Source organism: Pipra filicauda, unplaced genomic scaffold (assembly GCF_003945595.2).
Source record: "Pipra filicauda isolate LSUMZ 115617 unplaced genomic scaffold, ASM394559v2 scaffold393_size659558_pilon, whole genome shotgun sequence".
NCBI classification, from domain to species: Eukaryota; Metazoa; Chordata; class Aves; order Passeriformes; family Pipridae; genus Pipra; species Pipra filicauda.
Window position 1 is genome coordinate 537,807 of NW_024104524.1, and position 18,462 is coordinate 556,268.

Below are 18,462 nucleotides of genomic sequence, written 5' to 3' on the forward strand. Positions count from 1 at the left end.
TCAGACGCTGATTTAAAACTGTGATCCTGTCAAATCTCCTATATATGAGGCCCCTTCCATCTGCCTCAAGCCTTGAAGAGGCTAATTCCGCGTTTCTCACTCACGCAAAACTCCCACAGAGGCAGCTGAAGGACAGCAGCACTGAGTTCCCATCCCAGCTAAGTGACACTGTTCGATATTTCAATACCCAGCCAACAATGGCACTGTTCAGAAAATTGGTTTTGAAAATGAAACATTAACTTCTCACTTAAGACTGACAGAAAATTTTCTTCATGGTGAAATGAGCAAATGAAGAGTTAAGGATGAGGTACTTGTTAAAATCGATATGGCTTCACAGCAACATTTCATTCTTCCACAACAGTAGAGAGTGTTTCAGCCAGCTCATCAGATGTGATCAAAGAAACAACTTGACGCATTTAAAACATAAAATATCTTCTCCCTTTTTTTTTGAGCAAAAGCTGCATAGACTATTTTTTCCTATATATGCTCTTAGCCGACTTACAGTTAAAGCACAACCACAGTGTAGCAGAGCTGACAACTTTTTATGAAAAGTTAACACCACACAATATGTTACAAACAAATTCCAGTCTTCAGCTATTACAAGTAATAAGAGAACACTGTAATTAAAAAAAATAAATCAGCCCCATTTTACTTGAAGCATATTCAGTTGTTATATTAAAAACAATTTTTATAGAAATCCTCTATATTCACTAATTTAGGGGGAAATGCACTTAAAAGGGGTGTAAACTGCACATCTTTATTGATGAATATTACTTTTTATCTAGCTCAGAAGAAATAAGATCCTTTTGAAGCACTGAATCAGATTAGAAAGATTGAAATTGTGTTGAGAAATAGATTAAAACCACAGAAAATGCCCTGTTTTTAAATATGCTGCTGCACATAGATATTCATTATCTGCATCAATCCCTTTTAAACTTTTGGAAGTGCAAAACAAAAACAGAAGTATCATTTCCTTTATGTTTATAATGACCACAGAATATTTTTATCGCAGAGAACTTACTTTTAAGGCACATCAGTCATTCCATTTATACTTTATGTCAATTAAAATCTGACTGTCAATTAAATTTCACCTCCAGATTCCCTAAATTCTACAAGGGAAAAAAAAAAAAAGGAAGGACTGCTTACAGGGCACAATCTCATTTCAAAAGCAGTGCAACAGTGAAACCACTGTGAGTCTGCAGACTGGGAAAACCCTCTAAACCAGCAGTAAGTGACAAAAGCAGACCTTCATCTTGGCAGAAACGGGCATCTCTAATGAAGCCATCCAGGAGCTCAGAGGTAGTAGCCAGGTACCATATGTTGCTTTGGTGATTATATAGTTTCTTCAGATTAAACAAACCTGAACTTTTTAGCTACATCGTTACCTACAAATAATAGGAGCTTGTTTCAGCTCTTCTTGATGTAACTTTAAAAAGAATTCTCCGTTTTGCAAAAGAGAAAATGGCTTGTAATTTCCTCCTCTCTGTTGTTATTTTTTCCTCTCATTTCTCTGCCTCAGGTACATATTTGTACCAAACCATTTGTTATTTAAACTATGCTCAAATCTTTTCACACTCTGAGCATTATTTCAAGAAAGTATCCAGGCAGTTATGCACTTAGGACTTTGAAAATGTCTCAGCTATTTCTTTAGTGAAATCAAGCAAACTTCTAATGCTTTTGGTGCAATCATCTAATACCTACTTCAGCAGAACTCTCACTTGAACATGAGTCTGTTGAATGAACACCAGAACTTCAGCCACTGACAATCTCCTTTTCCAGGGTTAAGTGAACCAAATGCTTATTATGAAAAACTGATGAAACAAAGTGACTGCTCTATCATTTCTCCTTATGACACAGAGATTTCAAGAGAAGAGAGGCTACAGACAGAGAGAACGGAGGGAGTAAGGAAAGGGATATCTAATGATTCTCAGGTATAGATTCAATTTAGCTGTTTTAAGAAGCCTGTTGTATGTGATTAGATTTCATTCTTTCAAAGAGCTGTTTGCTATGGAAAGGTTCATTTGAGGCAGATGCCAAATCCTGCTGCCAATGGAAGGAGTGATACACATAGAATGGAGCAGTATTTACCCCATAAACAGAATACACACCTTGCAGCAGCACAGCTGGAGAAGGGATGTAAATGCTCAGCTGAGTCTTACACTTGATATGCATCCAGTGATGAATGTACAGACACCAGTTCCTGCCTCTCATTCTCTTCATTGCAGTTTATGACATTTTGTAAACCCATGGGAAATATGGTTTTCTTTAATAACTATTCAAACTATACTCCCCTCTTCCTCCCTCCTCCCAACAAAATCCTCTGAAATCATAAACTAGAAATGCAAACAAGAGAAGAGAAAGCAAGCAACACTAATACTAAAGGTTTGGAACAGCTGCACCTTCTTTTGAGATTTGTTCACATACGACACTGACAATCTGCAATGTATGCTTCTTATTAAAAAATAAATATAAAGGATTTAGTTGTCCTAAGACTGTAAATACGAAGGATTTAAAGACCTTAGTGGTGTGGTGATTGCTCTTCCTCTGAAAATCTGCATAGCAGACTGCCTTCAACTGCCTGTCTGAGAATGAGAGCAGCACAAATCCAGCCCTGAGATTAGCCTTTTGAGGGGCACTGAAAAAGAGGGACAGGACAGGGGGGAAGTTCCCCTGGGCACATGCAAGTGAAAACTTGTTTTTTTTCCTTTTATCTCAGAAAATGTTAGGCAAAGTCACCAAAATCACTTTTTTTTCACTATCTGCTCCAGGACAACAAGGTCCCTAGGACACTGATCTGAGAGGGATGGAGCAGGAATTTACTGCCTGGCGATCCATCAGGGGCAAATGAGGTCATGTGGTGTATGTGCTCTTTTTCATATTCCATGAAAAAATGCAAGACTCCTAGGTTTGTCCCACTGACTAATCAAAAACTACGAGAAGAGAGGAAAAATGTTTCCCAGCCAGCTCTATAGGCAAGACCTCTCCAAAGGAAAAGAAAACCCCATGCTTTCTGTTTGACTTCATCCCTTGTGCAAAATCATGATTCAGAAGGTTTTAACAGTACAAAGGTTTATTTAGAAAAGAGTTTGGATTGTTCTTTAGGTTTTTTTGGCAAACATTTAAATCCTTTCATAACTCAAAACACTGTCAGTGCCTGGTACTTTGCACTTTCCTTCCCCACACAAGCAGTAAAAGCCAATTTCTTACTGGGACAAATCCACCATAGGCCCCAACTGCTCTATTTATAAATATTGAAATCTCCACCATCACTGCCACTTAACCCTTTCCTCTTGAAGTCTGTTTTTGTTTTTCCACAAAACTCCAGAGCCCATAAAAGCTCACTACCTCCCAGACTCAGTGTCTTAGCCTATTTTCCTCTGCAGGCTCCCCACACCCTCCATCAGGGCTCAAAGACAATCACTCTCCTTCCCATTTACCTATCCAAACTCCAGCAGTGCTCCTCCAGCACCATGTTGCCCATCTGTACCACAGTGAATGCCCTCAGCCTCCCCAACACCATCCCTGTAACCCACAGCACCACCCTGCTCCACCAAGGGGGCCAGCCCTCTTCCCTAAGCCCAAACCCCATGTTCTCTTCCCTCCCTTCTTCTCCAGCATAGAGCCTTCTCCTTCTCTTTTAACTCTATTCCTTCTCGAGGCAAATCCATCCCTCCAGCTCAGTGCCGGAAGTTCTTCTTCTTCTTCTTAAAAAGAATGTGTTTAAAGGACCTGCGGAAGTCCTGATTGAAGATGGTGTAGATGACTGGGTTGAGGGAGCTATTGCAATACCCAATCCAGAAGAAGAACTTGAAGAGAGTTTCAGGGACCTCGCATGCCTCCCGGCAAATACCATAGAGGCTGTAGCTGAAGAAGAAAGGGAACCAGCAAACTACAAAGACCCCCATGACCACAGCCAGCACAAAAGTGAAGCGTTTCTCCCGGGCCTGGGCAACTTTCTTACGGCAGATGCTGCTACGCTTCCGGCGACGGCGATATGAGAAGAACTGCATGGAGCGATTGCTGGCGCGGGACAGGCGGCTACTGGAGTGCTTGGAGGAGTACGAGTAGGAGAAGGACTGGCTCTTGCTGCTCTTGCGGGGATGCTCCTCCCGGCTCCGCCTCCGCCTGCTTTCTGAGGTGCTGCTCTCCTCCAGCTCAATGTCCTCCAGCTCAGAGGCTTTGCGCCAGTGGTGAACCGAATAATGTCCATTCTCTCCCAACTGCATCCTCATGGACGTGCAGCCGCCAGCAGCGCGGCTCAAGCCATTCTCAGTCTGGGAGGACCCCTCTGGCATCGTACGCTTCTCAGAGAGGGTCCTGGTCCTTAGCTTGGCCACGCGGTAGATGCGGATATAGACCAACACCATGATGAGGCAGGGGGCAAAGAAAGAGCCTATGCAAGAAGAAAGGATGTACCATGTCTCGTCATTGAGCTTGCACTGGGGAAAGACATCTCCTTCAGGGTCCCGGTACACGGAGATCAATGGCGGGAAGGAGATGATGGCTGAAATGAGCCAGACCGTGAGGATGATGGCCTTGATCCGCCGGGGTGTCCGTTTGAGGTTGTATTCCACCGCCTGTGTGACCGACCAGTACCTGTCGAGGCTGATGGCACACAGGTGGACGATGGACGAGGTACAGAAGAGCACATCCAGCGCCAGGTAAATGTTACACCAAGCCTTGCCGAAGTACCAGTAATTCATCAGCTCGTTGGCTAGGGAGAAAGGCATGACCAAGGTAGCCACCAGGATGTCCGCGCTGGCCAGGGACACCAGGAAGAGGTTCTGGGGGGCTCTCAGAGCCCGGCTGGTGAGCACAGCTATCACCACCAGCACATTGCCCACGATGGTGAAGACGATGAGAAAGCCCACCACCGCCGCCAGGCTGGCCACGGCCGCCGGCGAGTAGGGGGAGGGCGGCCGAAGAAGGGCCGAAGAGGACGGCGAGGCGGGGGGCAGCGCCAGGGACTCGTTGGGGGAGCCCAGGCTCGTGTTCACCAGCAGCAGCAGATCCATGGTGGGTGTGAGGGGCGCCGGCGTCCTAGAGAGCCCGGCGGAGCCCCCGCCCCGCCCCGCCGCCCCGCCGCCGCCGCCCCGCCGCCCTCATCGCGCCCCTCCGCCGGTCCCGCGGCCGCTCCGCCGCCGCCGAGCCGCCCGCGTCCCCCGCCGCCGCCGCTCAGGGCACGGCCGGGCGCCGCCCGCCCGGCGCGGGAAGGAGCGCGGCGGCACCGCCTCCGCCCGGCCCCCGGCGAGGGGGCAGCGGGGCACGGCTGGCCCCCGCCGCCCGCCCGGTCATGCCCGGCTCCGGGCAGCCCGCGGCTCCGCTGAGGACACCGCGCGGCCGGCGGGAGTCCCCGGCGGGAGCTGGATCCTCGCAGGGCGCGGGGTCCGAGGCGGCGGCAGCGGCGGCATCAACTCCCATGGAGCGGCTCCCAGCGGCTCCGTCCCACTCTGGCTCCGCGCTCCCAATCGCGGCGTGCCCGGCGCCGCGCGCATGCTCAGTGCCCTCAGGTGCGGCCGCCGCGCCCGCCCCGGCGGAACATCCCGGGCGGGCGGGGGAGCGCCCCGGGAGTCGCCGCTGCCGCCGCCGCCCGTCCCGCACCCGGAGCGCCGAGCCCCGCGGGCGGGCTGCGCTCTCCTCCCCGCGGCGGCCGCCGGGAGGAGCGGCGGGCGCGGTGGCCACCCGGCAGCCGGACAGGTGTTTCTGCCGGGCGCGGCTCGGCGGGGGCGCGGCAGCCGCCCCGGCGGTGCGAGGTGCCGGTGCCGTGAGCGGCGGGTTCGCCCCGGAGCGCCCCGGCGGGGCGGTCACCGCCTGCGGCGCCGGCCACGCGCGCTGGGGGGCGCCCTTGGCCGCCCCGTCACCGCCCGAGGTGCCGCGGGAGAGCCGCGGCTGGTTTGGGATCCCTCGGAGGGGACGGGTTCGGTGCACCTGCTTTTGGAGCTGCCTGAACCCCGACATCCTCATTCTGCTGCCTGCTAATGGTGGTTAGATGCGTACTTCTACCGATGTTTTCTCTGCGGGCATTCCCTGCCTGAGCCTCCCTCCTGTGCCCCACCGGGATCCAAAAACAGTGTCCCGAGGTCTTGAGAGTTGCACTCTGGTGCACACCTTCTGCTTACCACTGCCAGGGTCATATTCCTTGTAGTGCAAACGTGTGAGTGGTGAAGGCACATACACCCAAGAGAACTTCTCTTTCACTGGAAAAACTTTAAAATAATTAAATAAATAATAAAATATGTGTAAAGATCCGCAAGTTGGAACAGAATAGCCTGGGTCTTTGGGGAGTGATAAAGCATACTCTGATTCTAGTTACCTTTGTGGTGCAACCAGCACTGGCTTCTCTGTTCTCTGTGTAGCTTCATGAGCTGGATTATGAAGTATTGGAAGTGAATATGCTTAGCTCTGACAGGAAAGAAAATTCCTCTGGAGATTATGATCCTATTAATCTATTTTTTAAGCTATTTACTCAGAAGGCTTTTTTGTTGTTGTTTTGTTTTGAAAACTAATTAACAAACGTTGTTACTGCATCTAAAAGAGAAAGGACATAGTGCTGAAACTAAACTCTGTCAGGTAACAAACTCTTATTAAAGACTGAAATGCAGAAACAGTAATCCGCCTAAACAAAGTGTAACAGATAGAACAAAATGAAATAGAAATCAGATGCCCCCTCAAGTCCTCCGAAATAGACAAGCAACCTAATAAAAAGGGCTCTTAAAAAAGCTTGTAAAGCTCTAGGAAGATAAATTGAATGGAGGCTGAGGTTTTTAAAGTTCAAACTGGAAGTAAGTGGCATGTTTTTAACATGAAACCTGAATAACCACTGAAGCAGCTTCCTAATATTTGTGGTGAGTTCTTCATATTTGGAAGTTTCATGATGGTATCTAGGATCTGAGAGGGCAAGGTGCAGGAATTTGAACTCTACACTTTGATGTGACTGGCATTAGGCAGAAAGGTAGAATGTATGATCTAACAGGTCCCATCTGGCTTTAAAATTTAGTAAACACAAACTACAAAATTACATGAACATTTAGGATTCAGGAACTAACTGTCAAAAAAGAGGTATATAAAGCTTCATGATATTCAGTGCCATTACTAGGGTTATGCAATTATGAAGTCATAACCATGTATGTCTTGGAGCTGTATGAACTGGAACTCTAAATAAACTTTCAGCTCATGATTTGGGGCTTCAAATAAGAAGAGCTGAAGTTTTTCAAGGCTTATCTTTGCTCAGAATAAGTCAACACAAAAGTTTCATAACGAAAGAAATAATGCAAGTAAATGTATGAGCAATTGATTGGCATTTCTAATGAGAAAATGCCAACTAGATATAGAAAAAAGAATAAATTGGGAGCAAAGTATGCCTGCGTTGATGTGATTTCTTTAGCACTAAAGCTGTACTGTGATGCTGAAATAATTTGGTGTGTAACTCCACTGAAGCCAGGGAAATAACATTTGGGTTTTGTGTGTGTAACTGATATCCAGTTTGCCTAAAGAGCCGTATGTCACCCTGGCTCATGTGTATAGAGGTGAGTGAAACACGGGCATAGATACAAGAGATCCAGCCTCGTGAATATCTGCTCAGTCTACTGAGAGACAAATGTAGGAGCAAGGTGAGCAACAGCGGATAAATGAGATGTAGTTGTACTTTTGAAATGAAGTTAAGGTCTTCTTTATAGAAACTTGGCACGTTATGTAGGCACCTGATTTTTTTTCCCTTCCAAAACCCTGCATTTATGTTACGTTCATTCTCAAATCTGGCCTCGCTATAGTTGTCAGCTTTGGCCTTCATTTGAGCTTATCCTTGGTAGGTGCTAACAGGCTGTCATGAAAAGAATACGCGGTTTAGATGCTGGATGAGGCAGTTCTAGGCAATAAACTAGACTTGGCCTAAACTGACCCAAACCCAGTCTTCCTGAAGTAATCCAGTAGATATTGTGCTATACCCGTCTGCCTGTACGCTGTCGCTGCTGCTCTGGTTCCCTCATCCAGCATCCAACTGCAAACCTCCTATCACAGCAGGCTCAGAAGATCCCACAGGAGCAGAACTATTTCTTATTGCTTGTTGTCTCTAATTCTTATTGACTTTTACTTGGATTCTCAAGTTGGACTGATCCTTACTTCAGTTTGAGCTACCAGAGCTCATCGGCAGAGGAGACCCATCTCTGAGTTTAAGTCTTGGGAAATCATAAATCTGTCACTGGGAGACTCAAGAACTGGCGAGTGGTGGCCTTAAGAACTCAAGTCCAAACACAGGGACCAAGGTGACATCAACCTAGACACCACAGTTGGTGGAAAGATTCTTGCTGAGACCCAAACCTATAGTCTTCTCTTAGGTTGTATAAGAATATTTGATCTTAATAGTGCTATCACAAGGGCACAGTGCGCTTGCACATACATAGATTTAGGACAAAAAGTTGTCACAGGTGGTTTGCACTTCCAAATTTGTTTTGCCTCTTCTGTTCAAGATAAGAAGAAACTCTTGTGTGCCTGAAAGCTTGTTAATTTTTTTCCTCCCAGTGTATCAGATGAGCTAGTGGAAAATACTGCCTCCTCCTACAAACTTGTCTTGTTATACTTTATATCTTTAAGACATCACAATTGCTCTTCCATGCATTTATTTTTCAATAATCCCTCCCTCCACAGAAGAACGTTATCATTTGTAAAGGAAATATGTCAGCTTTCGTAATAAAGGGGGTGATATTTGATTTTCAGTGGGAGCTGGGTTCCTTACTTCCCCCTTGTGACTTTGAAAATGTGTCTCAGATAAACAAAAATGTTTATAGGACATCCTGATTTACTAAACATCTGGAAGTGCTCTTTAATCTCTCAAACTAAGCTTTACATCAATAGGCAAAATTATACAGTCTTATCAATTTTACAAGAAACTGCTGACAAAACGTTCTGTACATCTGTATACTTTCTGAGACACAATTTGCATTATAAATCTGCTCAGGATGCCAGGATCAAATAGAATGGGTTAGCTGAAATCTCTGTGAGTAGTTAAAGAGATGACCTACAGTACAAACAATGCAATAGAAAAATGGGTTAAGAGTTAAAGAATAAGTAGCCTGTCCTGGATTTTAAAAGAAAGGAACTAAATATAAGGAAACCAAAAGTTACTTTGGAGTGGGGTTCAGGGCCTTCACACCTTGAATATTGTTATCAAGGGAAAGACTGTGAATTTCTTTAGTGTTAAATGTACATTAACCTGTAAATTCCTCAGAGTAAAATTCTAGTATCCACAGGTGGAGCCACATTTTCAAAAGAGCTAAGATTCAACCTGCTTCCATATGATGCTTGTGACATCTGATAATTTTTCCTTTTACATGTTCAAATTGAACTCTTTTGTACATTTAGGCATGAGCTGACCTTTTCTTTGAAAATGTAATTTGGACCAGTAACGTTCTTTCTTCTTTAACTGCCCTCCCCCAAAAATTAATCACAAAGTAATTTTAAATTAATTTATTTAAAGCCTTCCATAAAATAAGAATTAAATTTTTGGAAAATAATACTACAGAAATTGTTATTTATTTGTGAATACTAGAAATATTTAATGAGAAATATGGGAATCTAACTACTTTTTGGAATCGACTTTTTTCACTTTTTTTAAAGCAGTCTTTGGACATGACTGTCTTTTTAAGATTTTATTTTTGTAGTACAATGTTCAGAGAGGGAGAAAATTTTAATTGAAATGAGTCTGTTTGAAACTCATTCTTCTGTATGAAAGAATATTTCACTGACAATTAAGGGATCAAGACCATATAAAAATCAGTTTATTTGTTATTTTTTTGCTTGATGTGGAACTAACACTTAATTGGCACATTTAAGTAACTATTTTGCTTGAGCTAAAATTAAGCGAAGAAAGTTCTTTGTTCAGCTTCCTCATGCAATTTTTCTCTTCTCCTATATTTGTAACCCTTTTTCATGCTGCCCACTAAACATGTTGGTAAGGTCATAAAGTGGAAATCAAATAATGTGCGTCAGCCACATCCTATCTGGTTCATTTCTGTAAGAGGATCCCGTCAACCATAACTGTGTCATGGATTCAGCCCTTTGGAGCCAAACCTGGGGCTGCTGCAGATGTTTTTGTTTGATTCTCCCTGTTACTAGAGAATCATGAAAAATAGATCTATGGCCCCTCTCTTCCTCCATCCAATTTGTACTGTTTCCATTATCTGCACTTATTTTAAGGCTTCTTCATTTCTAATTCATTAAGTCAATACTTTAAATAGCCTTCACAGACACCTGTACTTCTAGCTGTGCCATTTGCACAGGATGAGTGCATTATTTTTCTAGGACTCTGCACGGTGTTTGAGAACTCTTGCCCTTGATTTCAGTGATTTTTTAACCATGCAATTCTGCACAGTAATTTTTGTGGGAAATACTGAGTTTATTGGTCTTAACTTATATCAAGCATGCATTTATTTTGCATTTTAAATGCGGTTATGCAAGTTTGTAAAACTTCAGTTTCTAAATAGAGAAAATTCTGTGTAGATAGTGTATCATCTGTGGCATTGCCTATCTCTAATTTATTAATTGTAGGGCCTGTTTGGCATAAGTGTAAGACAGCCCTTTCATGATATATTTTCAACTGATTTAGTTAGGAGACAGATTTTGGCAGCAAACCCTTACATCTCTGCTGTCTGCATTTGTATTGAAATAACCATTTCCCCAGTAAAGATCAAGTAACAGAATCCACTCCAATGGACTTTAGTGAAGGTGGGGGTGAAGAAGATGCAGTATTTGTCACCAAGGTTCATCCCCTCCCAGCTGCATCTACTTCATGGTGTATTTCTGCTTAGTATTTTGAAGCACTATCCAAGAGATTTCAAAGGGTGGTGCTACTTGGCACAATAATCCATCATTAAATCAATCCCCATGCAGTATAGGAGAAGACACATCTACCATCTTGTACTTTGTTCTATGATGCTTTGCAGTAGGAAGGTCTTGTCTGCACAAGATCAATTAGAGCAAATGTTGCCATGTTTCCTGTATCTGGTATGAATGGCAACTTCAAAACAATAAGTTGACTGCACTGAAGGCTTTCCATGGAAACAAGAGCAAATTGTATTATTTCTGCTTCCCATTAAACCATAGGGACATCTCCAAATATCCTATTGTCCATTTCAATTCCTCATATCTGTGCTATAGTGACTTGAACTGTGTGTGTTAATTTAACATTCTTTGTCCTTCAGCGGCTACTTTAAGGTCATGAATATTTGATTACTTCAAGACAGGCATCAAGTTCTGCTGTCTTTCATTGGAAAAATAAGGTGTTTTTTTCTTGCAGTGCTTCAGAAGTGTTCTGCCTTTCTTAGATGTTCCTCTATAATAAGGTGGAGTTCTTTTTTTCCAGTCATTACTCCTTATTGCACTTTACTTGTTATGGCTTAAATCTTCCATAAGTCTTTAAACAGTTTGATAATATGTTCTAATGTCTTCCTTTAGTGCTGCTGTTTCTGCTCTCAGTGTCTATCAACAGAGCCTCTTTTATCTTTTTTTGGCTGATCTTTTACTGCTTTATCTTCATTCATATATTTCTTTTTTTCTTTATTTACTTTTCTGCCCTTAATGTATTGAATAGATTTAACTTGTCCTGTCTTTTTTTTTCTTTAATAGCATCCCATGTGGAATTGCTAATCCACTCTTCTTTCCTGCTTTTAATAAAGAACAATCTCTGCAGTATTAATATAAAATTTACAAATGGCTTCCCAGTCTTTTTGTATAATGTCAAATACAGTTTCTGCCGTATCAGAAAGCTTATTTGAATGTTACAATTGAAAACCTTTCTTTATGTATCCATCCTTCATTTTAGAGCTATTAATATTTTTCTGATATTTTTTCATTTTCATGTTGGTTATGTATAACTGATGTTCATATGCCCCCAGTGTATGTGAATTTCATCATATACAGAAAAGAGGTACATTAATTTTAGTAATGCTATCAGAGGAGATCCAGCATTACTTCACTTATTTAATTTTGAGGGAAGAGCGTCCTGTCCAAAAAAGGACAACTCAATCAAGAAGACTTTTTGCTATTGTCCAGTGAGCATTGATTGTATATACAGTGTATCTGTATCTGTCAAGTCAACATATCACTGATGTCACTCTGGACCTTGCTAGTAAGGACTACTAAAAGCCTTTTAAAGGATATTACTTTTTTACTTATAGTTTCCATTTGTTCCATCTTGATATTCAAAGGTACTAATTTTCACACATGCACTTAAAATATTGCCAAGAACACTGATTCTCTGTCTGTGTTGTAATATTTAGGTTCTTTGATGACTTGAGACTATTTCCAAGCTGTATAATAAGTTGTATAGTCCATAAAGGAGCCCAAAATTGGGAATGAGTTGGAAGCAGTGACTTCTCTCAGGCATTACCCCCCTGTTTTAGCATAATCTCTCGGTGCATTTCATGTAATCCACTGGAGAATGCAACACAGAGAGATGCATTTGACATTTTGCTGTCTGCTTTGGATTTAAACTCAACTGTTTAATTAAAATTATTATGCCTCTCCCTGTGTTTTGATGAATGAGGCCTTACATTTAGAAATGGCAAATCAGTAAATATCAATAAATAAGTGTCAGCAAAGTTTGTAAGAGAAAATGGCTTATTAGAAGCATCTTACAAAGCAGAAAAGGTGTCAGAAAATTAATTCTTATTTGCTGTAACTCATCCTTACTCCTGTTTGCCAGTAAGAAAGGCAAAGCAAGGAAGAAATGGAGAGAGGAAACAAGGGGGAGAGAGAGGGAAGGAAGGAGGGATGAAACTGCTACTTTCGTCCCCTCTTCACAAAGTATCTGAGAAGCATGAACTCGTGCTGCACTTTTTCTGATCTTATCATTTTTTTCAACATCCTCAGTGTCCGGCAGTTTATGCTTTACATTTTTATCTAGGCTAATCACAATCATCAGGAATATTATGCCAAAAATTGCAATGTACCTTTAGGAACAAATTATCTACTGAATGTAGTGAACATAGGCTTTTCCAAATAAGAACAGTTTAAGTCACAAAAGATGCACAGCAGGATTAGCAGCAAGCACTGTAGGCTGCTATTTTTCTCTTATGCAAAGGAAATGTTGATTTCAAGTTCACAGAAAGTTCAGGAAATCAAAAAGGTATAACTCGTTGAAATAATTTTTTAGCAGTAGGAAGACCATAATCAATCAGAAACCTCTGGTATCTGTTTTGAGTCCTTGCTCATTTAAGTTACTGCAGCTATTGGAAACGGAAGCCAGTTTAGCACAGTATTTAACAGTGCCTTATTTGTATTCTACTTGTCCTAGCTATATAAGAGTCAGGTAACTCTAACTTTGCTGTCAAAGTATGCAAGTGTGCTTGACAGTGCAGGGAGTATCCTGTGAGGAAATACCAATGCATTATAGGAATATTACTCTATTTTTTTTTCCCTCTCTTGATCTTTAATTATGACCACTCCAGTAAGATGTTCTGGTTCATTTTGTTTATATTAAACAATTCCAGCAGGTGCAAATCTTGGCTCATATCCACCATAATTATAGTTAGGTTATAAGTAAAGAGTTTGCAAGCACCTGTGCAAACACATTTAATAATTTATGATGCATTTGTTACTTATTATTACATTTAGCCATTTGCCTGTATTATCACTCTCTATCACTTAAATCATAACTTAACTGACAAGTTAGCAATTCTATGCTGGTACATTGATCACTTTGTTTTGGTGCTTTTGACTGGGCAGAGCCAATTTGGAGTCTCTTGTGTCTCTGAAAATTGGTGTGAGACATGTAACAGCTATTTTACTGATATTAATGTTCATAATTTCTTTAGAACTTGTTAAAGAGAGTGGATGAAGGGTTCAGAGCTCCCCCTACCAGTGAAGGTCCCATTACCTGGCATCAAAGAAACTTCTCATGAGTTACAGGTTGGAACAGGGCAGGTTTCCTCCTTATCTAGAACAGTAACTTGTGCTTAAAGGTGGCTTCAGCATTAGCCAGCCTAGCTTAATAAATAAAAAATACTGAGAAAAAAATCACTAAAAATGTCTAAGAAAGGGTAGAATTTCTAGAAGAGCAAAGAGGGTAATTTCTCATGTGCAGAGTCGTGCAAAATTACTCTGCAGATCTGTGACAAAGGCAGCTTCTTTGTTGATGAACTCCTTTAAAATTTAAGGTATTCTTCTGACAGAGCAGCCTCCAGGTAGTCACTCACTTAAGCTGATAGTTTGGATTTCACTGAAATACAGTGTTTTGGGGGAGAATGCCTGTGCTCCCTCCCTCTGCAGAGCCCTCTCTGCTCCAGAGGCAGCCTCAGAAACAGGACCACACTGATGCTTTCTACTAAACTCATAGCTTATGCAGCTCCATGCAGAAAACAAGCCTGTAATTAAATTGTTCGAAATTTGAAGATCAGTGTGTTTGGCCATCCCTTCAGACCTAATTACTTGCCAAAACACTCTGTGCGCAGGGTGGGAATTAATATTAATTAGGAATCTTCTTGAACTGCAGATTACAGCCATTATAGGCAGAGGAAATGCTTATGAGATTTATGCAACTCACATCTTTAAAAAAATGTAATTACAACAACAAAGCCCTATCTCTCAATATACATAAAGAGGCTGGATATAGACAGTTGTTCCAGGTTAATTTCAGCCTAAATTGACTACGTGCCACAGGATTCATCCTGGTTTATACTGCAGCAAGTGACAGGAGAGAAAAACCCTTTGAGCGCTCCACGTAGTGACAAACTGGTCAATAATGATGCCCATGGTGGGTTTCTGCTGATAACACGCTGGACATTCTGGTGTCCTGTCTGATGTGCCTCTGCTACCACCCAGTTCCTGCTCCCCGAGGCGTGTACAGACACACCACATGTCCCTTCCAAGACAGGGGGCATAGCAGCACCCTGGCACCCTGCTTGATCTCAGATGAGTTGGAGAGTATGTTTGGGCAGTTTCCTGATCCCTAAGCAGCAGCAGAGCCCCCAGGATACTGCTACACACTGGTGGACCCAGACTATACCTCTTTCTTGTTTGGAGGGTGAAGGTGGAAGCTTTTTCTCCCCAGGCAGAAATCTTGACTGAATAACAAAGCGGCCAACATTACTTCTTAGTGTAATGCTAGAGATAAGTAGTGTAGACTGAATTTGGAAAACCTAAATACCACCCAATTTACTACTGACTAAATAAGAAAAAAGCCTCCAGAGACACCTAATCACATGGAAATATGAAGCTCAGGAAATACAACTGAATTTTTCTTGAATATGAGACACACATATTTTAAAAGACCCAAGGAGAACACTGAAGAGACAGAACAGTGGAAAAGTCAGCTGGCTGGAGTTCATTTCGTAATTCCTAGAAGGAAACCGAATGAGGGGGTGTGCACAAACTTGTCTAATGTTGCAGACCATCTCCTAATGCTTGCAGGTTACAGCAGAAGATATTTTTAATTCAGGCTTTCCAATAACATTCAGTAACTGCCAAGAACATTTAATGGTCCATATGTATATGAAAATGGTCTCTACTGTGATTTCCTCTAGACTGTATGATTAAAAAAGTCTTGTGACAAATTCATTGCTGATAAAATATATATTGGATTGTTATCTTCTCTTTTAACTTTGAGACTTAACAGAACAATTACAGGAGCAGACGGAAATATCAGATTGTGTGACTGAGCCTGCACCTTTATGTAAAATATTTTAAAGAACAATATTAATTGTATTGAAATCCTAATTTATTTTGAAAGAAAATACAAAACAAATATAAAAATATATTGATTTGGAATATGAAAAGCATCATTCACTGCACTTGAGGTTCTCAGCTCTTGGAAAAGAGGTGATGTTTGTTTGCAAATGCTAATGATCCATGTCTGTGTATTTATGAATTGATTGCTATTGAAATGAAGAACACTTACCCATGTTTTACATTTACTGTTACAGGCAAGAGTCAATTTGCCATTTTTGTTGCCATATCTCCTTTTATTTCTAACATATCTTTTCATTGCAGGTTTATTCCATTATTCTTGGCATACTGTCTTGAAGTAGTGCTTCTCACTGGTGACTAGTAAGGAAAGATCTATTTCCAGAATTAAAAGGAATAAGAAGACATATTTTAGAATAGTCATGATAAGCCAGTGAAGTGTATTACTCTGCATGATTCAAGAAGCTGACAGTGAATTTTAGTTGAACATGTCCAAATCTGTCTTATTTCAAAAGTCATAATGAAGACACTAAATGAACAAACCAGTGAAAATGTCAACAGGCTGTACTTTACTTTATGATTTCAATACCTCGAAGAGAGTAGAATGGTATTCAAATATCTTCAATATTTGATCCTGATAACAAAAGGTGAGGCAAACATTTGTTTTATTAGTTTGCAATACTCCTGGATTTGAGAACACTAAGATGCTCGGAGAATTCATCAAATAATAAAATCTGAAGGTTCAGGAGAATGCATATTGACCAACAAAGAAAGCAATGCATTTCTAATGTGAATAAATTGAATCAATATTGTAGAGTAATCCTACACTCACCCGCATGAATCTGTGAGTTATCAAATAGGTGTAAATAAGCACAAATAAATTATTCCTGGAACTCTGGTGTTTCTTTGGGTAAAAAAAAAAAGTCATCTTTTTTATGGATCTTCTGCACTCATTTTAAAAATGAGGGATAAAAATAACAACTCCTCCAAGTTTATTGGAAATTAATTTTAAAATACTTTGAAGATAGACAGCAGCAAGCTTTGTGACTTATTTTCATTCAAAATTCCTGTTCTTGCAGTGTTTAATTATTGACACTTTTATGTCCTCTGAAATTTGCAGTAAATCCCTTGGTTGTTGCATTTACTGGAAAAGATGTTTTCAATTTGGAGTAACTAAGGAGAAAAATTTCTTTAAAGTAATCTGAAGAGTTTACTTCTTCAGGAGGAAGAAAAACATGGCAGCCTAGACAAGTAGATGCAGATGTATTCATGCAATGTCTTTATAGAATGTTTGATAGTAAGAGATATTTTCCTGCTGTAAACATATTTATTTAGCCTGGTCCTTACTGTCCAAGTATCTTAATTAAAGAATATTGTTATGGTTAATCTACAATCTTTCAATATTGCAGATCTCAGCTGACTACAGTAAAAAATCAGTACCAATGCAAAGTACTTATTTTCTACCACTGAGTTAAAATTTTGAACTCTGATTTTACAAGATGTTTTGAGACTTTTCAATTGTTGTTTTAATCGTCAAATAGGACAAGAGAAAAGGGCTCTGTTCAGTTGTCTAAACCTGGATGTCTAATGACAGTGGAGACAGCAGAGCAAATCCTGCGTAAACTGCAGGTACTACACAAACACTATGTTCAGGCCTATGTTGCCAAAATTTAGGCAAATTAATCAAGCCTCAAGTCCAGAATTTACGATTCTTCTTTGAAATGTTCAAACATATTTGTTTTAGTTGTATAGAGGTGTTTTATTTCCGTTATTTCCTTTGGAGAAAGTTATGGAAATATTTTCCTGCAAAACCCAGTAGTATTGTTGATTTTCTATCAGAAATATCTTTTTAACTCTGCTTACCTGTAAAGGTGTAGATAGAATATGGATTCTATATCAAAATCAATGATTGTACTGTCAATTTATTTCTAGCTGTGCTTTGAGGTTTTGAGGTACGCGGTTGATCCTCTGGCAGAGGCTTTTTTCCTCATCCTAGGAAAATACTTTATGTCAGACCATACTTTTATGCCTGTCATCTGGAGAATAAGGTGCTATTTGGAATTCTATTCCCTGCCTCAAAGTCTTTTTATGGATTTTCTAAAGGCAGTGATCCTTAATGTAAGAAGTGACTTCCAGACTTCTCCTTTGGCCTCCTCAAATGTTACTTAAAAAGATTTGCTTACTTGCCTTTAGTCCCCTGGCCAAGATACTTTTTGCTTTCAAACAGAAACCTTCAGCCAGGGATCTGAAAATCACCTTACTTCCTCTTAGTCAGGGGTTTTGACCAGTAGAAGTTTGTCTGGCAAGTGATGAGCAGAGGAGAAAGTGGGCTTAACAGCACTGAATTCCCAGCCCCATTTTCTTTCCAAAGAGGAAAAAAAAATCCCAGAACAAAAACATAGGCTGTATGCAATTGGATGTGACTGTGTAAACGCACATGCTCTCTCAGGAAGAAGGAGGAATGGTATCATCAGTGAAGGAGTGTGTAGAAATTAACTGCAGCTTTTTTCTGATTGTCATTGAAGCTGAAAGTGCCTGAAAAACTGAGGCATTGTCTACTTTATCTTGTTTACCAAAATCTATTGAAAAAGCCTTTCAAAAAGCCACTTAGTAGTTAAAATTAGTTAAAACCATTAAAATGAGACCACATATATTAATAATCTCAGAAATCATGACTATTTCAGCAGGTATTACATGGTTTTACCACGATTTTGTCTTTGCACTTAAAATAGAGGGATGTTTGCTTAATCCAAATATAAGTTACTGTAAATTTTTTGTAAGTATTTA

General features: G+C 41.1%; 1 protein-coding gene across 1 annotated transcript; it reads right to left on the reverse strand.

Annotated features, from left to right (window-relative positions):
• Nucleotides 1–523: 523 nt before the first annotated feature.
• On the reverse strand, nt 524–5,063 carry LOC113989272 (alpha-2C adrenergic receptor-like). Its single transcript, XM_027723678.2, has one exon. It carries the CDS (start codon nt 5,013–5,015, stop codon nt 3,678–3,680), a length of 1,338 nt encoding a protein of 445 aa, XP_027579479.1. The 5' UTR covers nt 5,016–5,063; the 3' UTR covers nt 524–3,677.
• Between the last annotated feature and the right edge of the window lie 13,399 nt (nt 5,064–18,462).